The sequence below is a fragment of the Diaphorina citri genome, unplaced genomic scaffold, assembly GCF_000475195.1.
Source record: "Diaphorina citri unplaced genomic scaffold, Diaci psyllid genome assembly version 1.1 scaffold298, whole genome shotgun sequence".
NCBI lineage: Eukaryota > Metazoa > Arthropoda > Insecta > Hemiptera > Psyllidae > Diaphorina > Diaphorina citri.
This window is the reverse complement of record NW_007377733.1, coordinates 217,001-226,688: the sequence shown is the minus strand read 5'-3', so window position 1 is coordinate 226,688 and position 9,688 is coordinate 217,001. Positions and strand designations below refer to the sequence as shown.

Below are 9,688 nucleotides of genomic sequence, written 5' to 3'. Positions count from 1 at the left end.
CAGTAATAGCTTCGCTATAGATAACTGTAGTAATAGAAAGTAAAAATTTGGGTGCGTTTCCAAGCGTAAGTAGGTATGGGTTTTCTGTGTATCGGTTTGGTAGTTTGGTCGAACGGTTATGAAGTTTATGATTGTTGTGTTTTATATGTTATTATTTTTATGTTTCCCATAATAACTGCCCACATAACCGCATTGTTTTTGATATTTTTCAGTTCCCTTACATTTCTAAAACATGAGGCCGTGATGAGTAATAGTACGTCATTCAATTCATTTCTTGAAAAATTGGACCCTCATAATTTTATTCTTCCTCGTGAACTCTTCAACTCTTCATTAGATGTTAGATTGGATTTAGGTCTAAATTAGATTTGTAAAGCTCAAGTTTTAAGATTAGATATTTTTTTTCTTCTTTCATACATACCTACAGATATCTGATACATAGATACCTGTAACGTGCATAACACAGACTTAAAACTGTGTCACACAGTCGACGGGCGTAGATCGACGAGGTGAATCGCTGATGTCGACAGCCGTCGACTCTGTGTGGACACAGTTTTTAGATTTAGGCCATACAAAAACAAATTTCCATTGTGAAATTCAAAGTCAACCCAATCTTAGAGAGCAAGAGAAACCTATTGCTGTCTAAGCTTCCATGTAGAACTTGCTACCACCCCCAAGGGAATTCAGCAAAAGTTGAAGACTTACCTGAACGGATGTGAAGATAACCAGCCCAAACGTGAAGGCAATGAGTACAATATTGGGAGGAGTACCAGCGGGCTGTTCCAGGAGACTGACACAACTCAGACATCCGAAGAAGTTGAGGAGGAGGTTGCCAACCAATTCAGCAAGCAGGGCCTTGCCAAGACCACTCTTGCTGTCTTGGAGCTCGTTCACTCCCAGGTTGATTTTGATGTTACCCTCGGGCATTTTGAATTCTGAAACAGGAAGGAAGATCCGTTTTCGTTACTTTTTTATACACAAAATACTTGTAATAATCTCTATTCTCAATACTTCAATCTGTCAATTTATGTTATCAATAAAAATGCACATCTATAAATAAAAGACGTCATTTAGGTAACGGGGATAAAGGGACTTTTTAGTCCTATCCTATACACTCTTAAGATCCATTTTCAAAGTTTCACGGTACAATGACTGTTATACATAGGTAATTGATGATTGGTCAACTACTGATGTTTTCGACTCTTAAACAATGACAACAATACGAGTATTATTCCCTCAAATACTCGTAAGTACATGACGGTGTTTCGAGGTCCAACAGGTAAGCAGGTAAAGTAGGCAGGTATATTTCTTAAAAACTTCCCTATATTACATAGGTATATTATGTTATTATAATGTATTATTATATTCTGAAACAACTGTGTCGTTTGGGAGGGAACATTTCTGTTGCGCTTCGAGCAAATTAATTTCACCCAATGTTCCTCTTCTTCTCTTAAAATTGATGCTAACATTAATTAGCTACTCGAAAGATATGAAGCGTTTATTATTCAAATATAATTCAAAGTAAAACCAACTCAACGCAGATGATAATAACAAAATATTATTTTGTTGCAAATACTCGAAATGCTTTTCAAAACATGTGCGTTTATCCTAATATATACCTAAATGAGAAATCTAGATATAAATGTTCCTCTACTTCTCTTAAAATTGATGCTAACATTAATTAGCTACTCGAAAGATATGAAGCGTTTATTATTCAAATATAATTCAAAGTAAAACAAACTCAACGCAGATGATAATAACAAAATATTATTTTGTTGCAAATACTCGAAATGCTTTTCAAAACATGTGCGTTTATCCTAATATATAAATGAGAAATCTAGATATAACAGAATCATCTTGATATCTTCAATATTCATCAAAGTTTTTGTAAAATTCTCCCAATATTTTTCAATGGAAAATCAAAAACTTTATTTAAGGCTGTTTTACTCAAAACTACCTAGATTTTCATCTTGAAACTCTTGAGGCCATTCTTGAACCATCAATCATTTATGATGATAATATAATTTATTATGATAGTATTTGTACAATGTGTTTTGAAACAGTACAAGTTTACAAGAGTTCATATTGAATTCCAAGATCGTGTTAACAATGCCATTGATAACAGGTTTTTCTCGAACCGCCACCATTTCATAATTAATATTTACTGTCAGCGACCGCAAATAATTTTTTACATTCTTTACAGCCATCAGCCTGGGACCATTTGATTGATGTATAGAGGTCATCGTGAAAGTTTTTGGAAAGAGAGAGTTGGAGTACGAGAATACAATAAAATAATCGAGTAATTGATACTAACCATAAATTGTTACTCATATGAAATCTCCAGGCTTATATGACGTATGAGGTACTGATGTATATACAGGGTGTCTAATGTATAACAGTTTAACCGGATATAAGATAGGAGATCTTTTCTGATGAGTTTTTTAATTGTTATTTTAGTAATTTTACGGCTTTGTCCTATTAATAAAATTATATTTAGTGTAATTGGTAGGTATGTACCTATAATACTTTATTTCGACTGTCGAAGTAGGTCTCATTATTTTATTATTTAGCATGTAGTCCCATTACAATTACAGTAGGTTTACCTGACTGAGGTTTGCTTTCGTTTCGAAATATTTGGTCATAAAAATCAGTTTATGAGGCCAAATTTCGTTATTCGAGTGTCATTGCTTAAAATTTGTTGCAGTTCTAACCAGTATGAGAAATGAAAGAGTGAAAACGTAGGTAAATAACCCGTGTTGAAAAAAACGAAGTGAATTTCAAGTTCCAACTTGAAATTCTGAACTGAAGCTTTTGAAAAGCTAAACTAAAGCTTTGGTGTTTAGGTCTTTTGAATCAATGCTTATCCGGGAACTGAAAAATTGGTCAAAAAATTTCGTCCCAACCAAGATTCGAACCCAGCACCTCCGACCACCAGGTCGAGAACTTAACCACTTGGCCACAAAGGTAGCAATTACGTGATTGATTGTTAGGTTCTTCATCTCGTCTCAAATTCAAATGATGAGATTGAAGATTCTAGGTTTTACCGTACTGTGTACGACTATACGGTCTAGGGACTATTTGAGTATGCATGAAATGACTTATGACTTGGAAGATGTTGAACCCCACGGACTTTAATAAAGTAAGGAATACTTTAATAAGACTTAATGTACAAATTGGTCAAAAAATTTCGTCCCAACCAAGATTCGAACCCAGCACCTCCGACCACCAGGTCGAGAACTTAACCACTTGGCCACAAAGTTAGCTATTACGTGATTGATTGTTAGGTTCTTCATCTCGTCTCAAGTTCAAATGATGAGATTGAAGATTCTAGGTTTTACCGTACTGTGTACGACTATAACGGTCTACGGACTATTTGAGTATGCATGAAATGACTTATGAGTTGGAAGATGTTGAACCCCACGGACTTTAATAAAGTAAGGAATACTTTAATAAGACTTAATGTAAGGAATATCCAGACGAAATTACTGAACCACGCCCCCCTCACACGTCATGGAAACCAGTCTGCCCTTGGGCTTCAAATGACAGTGACGGGCATCCAACTTTGCACGATTTGGACTTTACCGTGGAACTTGTGGTTCTCGTTTACATTCTTTACAGCCATCAGCCTGGGACCATTTGATTGATGTATAGAGGTCATCGTGAAAGTTTTTGGAAAGAGTTTTTTTTTTTTTACTATCTCTGAATAAAATAATGAACATTGCAATTAGTAATTTATCTGCGCGTCTAACTACGGGGTTTCCTTTACTGGACTGTAATTTGTTATACACGCATCGTAATTATATACCTTCCTACGTAACTTCCTAATACAGGGTGGTCCCGGGTGTCATGAAATTGTTGACAGGCTATGTATTACATAGTTAGGTACATATTCTTATTGGGCTGGCAACTTACAGAGGCTGACGAAAAACGCCGACCTCGTCCGAACACGAGAGAAGGGGACACAAAATAAGAAGGATCCAGGGTGGTCCCGGGTGTCATGAAATTGTTGACAGGCTATGTATTACATAGTTAGGTACATATTCTTATTGGGCTGGCAACTTACAGACTTAGAGGCTGACGAAAAACGCCGACCCCGTCCGAACACGAGAGAAGGGGACACAAAATAAGAAGGATATTAGTTATGACGGACTGGTTTTATTCCACATTGGATAGGTACGTGTTTTTCCGCACTTTGGACTTGATTTTCACCCACCCTTGGGGACTTTTTTAAGGAAAGTTCTTTAAAAGTTTCCTCGAAAAAGTAATGTCCAATTGGAATCGCAGAAAGAACAAGTAGGTATTCAGTGCAAAACAAAACAACAATAAATATTCTTATCGGTGATAAATTTATCGTCTATTCTGTGTTTACGTTTTTATAAGTAAAATCCTGTTCACCTTTGGGACCAACAGAGTGGTGGGACTTGATTTTCACCCACCCTTGGGGACTTTTTTAAGGAAAGTTCTTTAAAAGTTTCCTCGAAAAAGTAATGTCCAATTGGAATCGCATAAAGAACAAGTAGGTATTCAGTGCAAACTATAACAACAATAAATATTCTTATCGGTGATAAATTTATCGTCTATTCTGTGTTTACGTTTTTATAAGTAAAATTCTGTTCACCTTTGGGACCAACAGAGTGCAGGTGGAAAAAAAATTCAAACGTAAATTCGAGGACACCCTGTATTTCCACAATCTACATAAATGAGTGGTATAAATACAGTTTAAAATTGGGGCTCATAATTATAATTAATTATATGGGCACCATAAAAATTTCGAGCTCCGTGTTTCGCCTAACGGTTTTCCCAATTTTCCCCTCTTTGTAGCGATTTACCTACCTCTCAAAACTCATAGAGAAATACAATATTCATTATAGGTTCAAAAGACCTACGAGTATATCTGTAGGTATGCGAATTACCTACCAATCCTCTCATAAACTCAGAAAAAAAAACATATTTTTAAATTTAAAAGAGTACCTACTCCTACCTAAATCAAAAAATCTTGCTGAATCCATCAGAGGAATATGCCTCTCCTATGGAAATCTTAAGCAACCAAGGAAGAAAGGACTTTTAACTGTGTTCAGCTCTTCAGCATACATAAGTAACTATTTACTCGTATTAATGCTTGTCACAATTTCATTCACAATATAGTCATAAATGTTGCTCCCCAACATCAATACCTACACTACTAAATTTTTTGACCTGACTTGAACTCAAAAAACCAACCTCTAGATCCAAAATCCACCGCGCAAAGCACCACCTGAGGTATCTATCACAACCACCTTTCGGCTATAGCTAAAGCCGCTACAACAGGTGGAAAAAAATTCAAACGTAAATTCGAGGACACCCTGTATTTCCACAATCTACATAAATGAGTGGTATAAATACAGTTTAAAATTGAGGCTCATAATTATAATTAATTATATGGGCACCATAAAAATTTCGAGCTCCGTGTTTCGCCTAACGGTTTTCCCAATATTCCCCTCTTTGTAGCGATTTACCGACCTCTCAAAACTCATAGAGAAATACAATATTCATTAATTCATTATAGGTTCAAAAGACCTACGAGTATATCTGTAGGTATGCGAATTACCTACCAATCCTCTCATAAACTCAGAGAGAGAAAAAAAAACATATTTTTAAATTTAAAAGAGTACCTACTCCTACCTAAATCCAAAAATCTTGCTGAATGCATCAGAGGAATATGCCTCTCCTATGAAAATCTTAAGCAACCAAGGGAGAAAGGACTTTTAACTGTGTTCAGCTCTTCAGCATACATAAAGATATTAAGTAACAATTTACTCGTATTAATGTTTGTCACAATTTCATTCACAATATAGTCATAAATGTTGCTCCCCAACATCAATACCTACACTACTAAATTTTTTGACCTGACTTGAACTCAAAAAACCAACCTCTAGATCCAAAATCCACCGCGCAAAGCGACTAAGCAATTCAATGATTTCCCGCCATAGTAAAGCAATAATTTAATTTATCATGGGGAAATAAAATAACTGTAGACAGTTTTGCGATTACCACACTGGCAGGAGGTTCGAGTTCGATTCCCAGAGGGAGGTCGAAAAAATTACGACCATTTCGTTCTGTGTTTGATAATGATGGTTTGCGTTGATTTTTCTTGGTGAGGGCAGTTTTATTGAGCAGAAAATTGTAATTGAGAAGATATCAATTAATTATATATCAATGGAGAAATTACGAAGTAAAAGAGACATATTCCAATTTCTAATAAACAATTTAAAGAGCTTGTAATATTACGGTTATTAGACTAAGCAATTCAATGATTTCCCGCCATAGTAAAGCAATAATTTAATTTATCATGGGGAAATAAAATAACTGTAGACAGTTTTGCGAGTACCACACTGGCAGGAGGTTCGAGTTCGATTCCCAGAGGGAGGTCGAAAAATTTACGACCATTTCGTTCTGTGCTTGATAATGATGGTTTGCGTTGGTTTTTCTTGGTGAGGGCAGTTTTATTGAGCAGGAAATTGTAATTGAAAAGATATCAATTAATTATAATGGAGAAATTACGAAGTAAAAGAGACATATTCCAATTTCTAATAAACAATTTAAAGAGCATGTAATATTACGGTTATTATGGTTCACTTTCGTCCGAGATGGCGTTAACCCCGATAATTAGCCTCCATAGCATGATGTAAAAAAGTGGTAGCTGATTAAAAAAATAATACCCAACTCATTAAAATTTTCAAAATTTCAAATGGAAGAAATGAAGAGGTATCTGTTTAGTTTCAACGAAAATTACTAAAGCGCTCTTAGCCTCAGAATACATAATATATAATGCCAGACAAAAAATTGATTTTCAAAACGCATCATAATTTTATTATTTCGTGGATTTTTTTCTCCTCCGAGTAAATCGTGAACAAAAACTTAAAAAATAAGCTTGGTAAAAAAAACAAACAAAACAGACACAACAGTTAATTTAATCGTCAATTCCTCTGAACTTTCTACGTTGCCTGAAGAATATACAAGTCTTGGAAGTCAATGCCAATTTCAGGATTCGTATAAGGAAGAACAACTTTTAGAATTTCTTCTCTGCCCGCTTCTTTTGCTGTTTTGTTTTGTTCCAGCCAGAACATGGAACTTGGTTCATCTCGGATATCCTTTTAAGGCATTCGATTGCAGAAACCACTGGAGTGAAATGACAGTCCTCTTGGAAACCGAATCGTTGGATTTATGGGAACCAAATGAACGCTAATTATTGCAAAGATAATGTTTCAAAAGATCAAAAGGCCCGTCTAGTGGCCGATGACTTCTGAACGGCCATAGTTTTTTAATTTATTCCAATTCATCCTACAGATTGAAACACCATGTGTGAATACTTACATCCTACCAACTGGTAACAGCAAACTTCAGGATGTGGCACTTTATTTCTCCAACGAAATTCCTTTGAAATTTAAAAGGAACGGTTCAACATTTCATTATTCTACCACGATCTACCACAACGCAAAAGAAACGATCCCTTCAAAACCATAAAAATATTTTATTAGCAGGTAGCTAAAGAGACTAGAAGGGTCTTTTGATGGAATTCCCTGGAGCGTAAAATACAAAACAACTGGAATTCCTGAGGGTTATACAGGGATGAAGATTGAAGACCTTGATAATACGACCATGTGCGCAAACTTCAGGATGTGGCACTTTATTTCTCCAACGAAATTCCTTTGAAATTTAAAAGGAACGGTTCAACATTTCATTATTCTACCACAACGCAAAAGAAACGATCCCTTCAAAACCATAAAAATATTTTATTAGCAGGTAGCTAAAGAGAATACAAGGGTCTTTTGATGGAATTCCCTGGAGCGTAAAATACAAAACAACTGGAATTCCTGAGGGTTATAAAGGGATGAAGATTGAAGACCTTGATAATACAACCATGTGTGGGGTTCCCAAAAGTCCCAAACAGATCTTCTGTTCAATTTCAGATTACAAGGAAACTTCTGTTGAGAATTAAATAAAATAAGAATTCAAAACTCCAACGGAAACAGATTTAAATTTTTCTTGTTTATATGCGTAGAATACATTCAAATCAAAGGTCAATTGATATTTTTGATAATTGCATTCCTCCTGCATGTCTATATTACGGGTCAGGAAGTCATAATCGGAAAATAGAACTGAATTCTAGAAGTCAATTCTTATCATAACTAAAAATAGCTCTGATCACTCTGGTGATGATTGAAGTGCATTTTATTCTCTGACAAGAATACATTCAAATCAAAGGTCAATTGATATTTTTGATAATTGCATTCCTCCTGCATGTCTATATTACGGGTCAGGAAGTCATAATCAGAAAATAGAACTGAATTCTAGAAGTCGATTCTTATCATAGCCAAAAATAGCTCTGATAACTCTGGTGATGATTGAAGTGCATTTTATTCCCTGACGAAACAGGAAAAGCTATGGCTTGTATGCCCAAGCGTAACGACAAGATTATTACGAGTATGTCCCAGTGACTTACTGATACGCTTGGCTGGTAAACTGTCGGTCCTGGGTTCAATCCCAGGCCAAACATGGTATTTATATCAAAGAATGAGGGTTGCATCACGTATATCTTGCTGATGGAGATTCTTAGATACCCATCATAGTACTACACACAGAGCTTATGATTTCAGTGGATGTGTCAATATTACTCAAAAGATTGAAGATATGGGACGAACGAAAGGGAGAGGAAGAAAAAGAAAGAAATTGATATCTTTAGTGGATGTGCCGAATTTTCAAACACAGAAGTGGCAGAACACAATATAATATTTTTGTTGGGTGTGCCGAAATCATAAAATAATACAGCATAAGCGGGAAGAAGAGAAATGAGTTTTTTCTATTTAGTGCAGTCACCAAAAGAAGTAATTTTTCAAATACAACATACGTAGGAACAAAAAAAAAAAGGAAAAGCCACATAATCGAGTTGCCCAAAGAGCAAGAGAGCCTTCGTAAATGGACAAGTAGGCACAATGCTGATTTCTTGATGTCCGCGCGTCTCTCAGCATGAAATGAATATGCTATCGGAACTTTGGCAAGCATCAAAAAAGTAACAAAGTATAACGGTAAACATACAGCAATAAATCATGATGATGAGCATGTAGATGAAAGTTTTACGATCACGATAAGTCATTCCCCAACAAACCCGGCTTGTACAATAACAAACGCCAAGAGAAAGGAAAGGGGAATGTGTTGGAACAAACGCCAAAGTCTCTAAATTTTTCCATCATAAATAGGTACGAGTAACTATAACTACATCGCCCAAGTGTCTAAAATTTTCCCATCATATCTTTTTCACGTACATAGTGAGACCCTAAAGACATACCATTCGTACATTTAGAAATTGTGTTTTAATGGGTTTAAAATATTTATAATGAAATATACGAGCTCTCGCTCTCTTCTCTCTCTCTCTCTCTCGCTCTCTTCTCTCTCTCTCTCTTTTTGTCTGTCCGTCCTGTCTTATTCTAATCCGGTAGTTTTAGCACATCCACCAAAAAGATTGAACGTAGTCCCTTATTCCCCTTCACTCTGTAAATCTGTACTAGGAAATTATTAGTAGTTCAGACACATCCACCAAAAAATTCTCCTCTCTCCTTCTCTTTCTCTCTCTCTCTCTCATCCTGCACAAACGTTTGGTAGTTTTAACACATCCACTAAAAAAAAAAAAAAAAAAAAAAAAAAAAAAAACAAA

The 9,688-nt window shown here is 35.5% G+C and overlaps 1 protein-coding gene across 1 annotated transcript in view; it reads right to left on the bottom strand.

Annotated features, from left to right (window-relative positions):
- Positions 1-639: 639 nt before the first annotated feature.
- LOC103507222 overlaps positions 640-9,688 on the bottom strand; it is a 34,985-nt gene continuing 25,936 nt past the window's right edge. Inside the window, exon 2 of the mRNA XM_017443226.2 lies at positions 640-932. Within this exon, the coding sequence (XP_017298715.1) occupies positions 640-924 (285 nt within the window). The 5' untranslated portion in view covers positions 925-932. The remainder of the gene's footprint in view (positions 933-9,688) is intronic.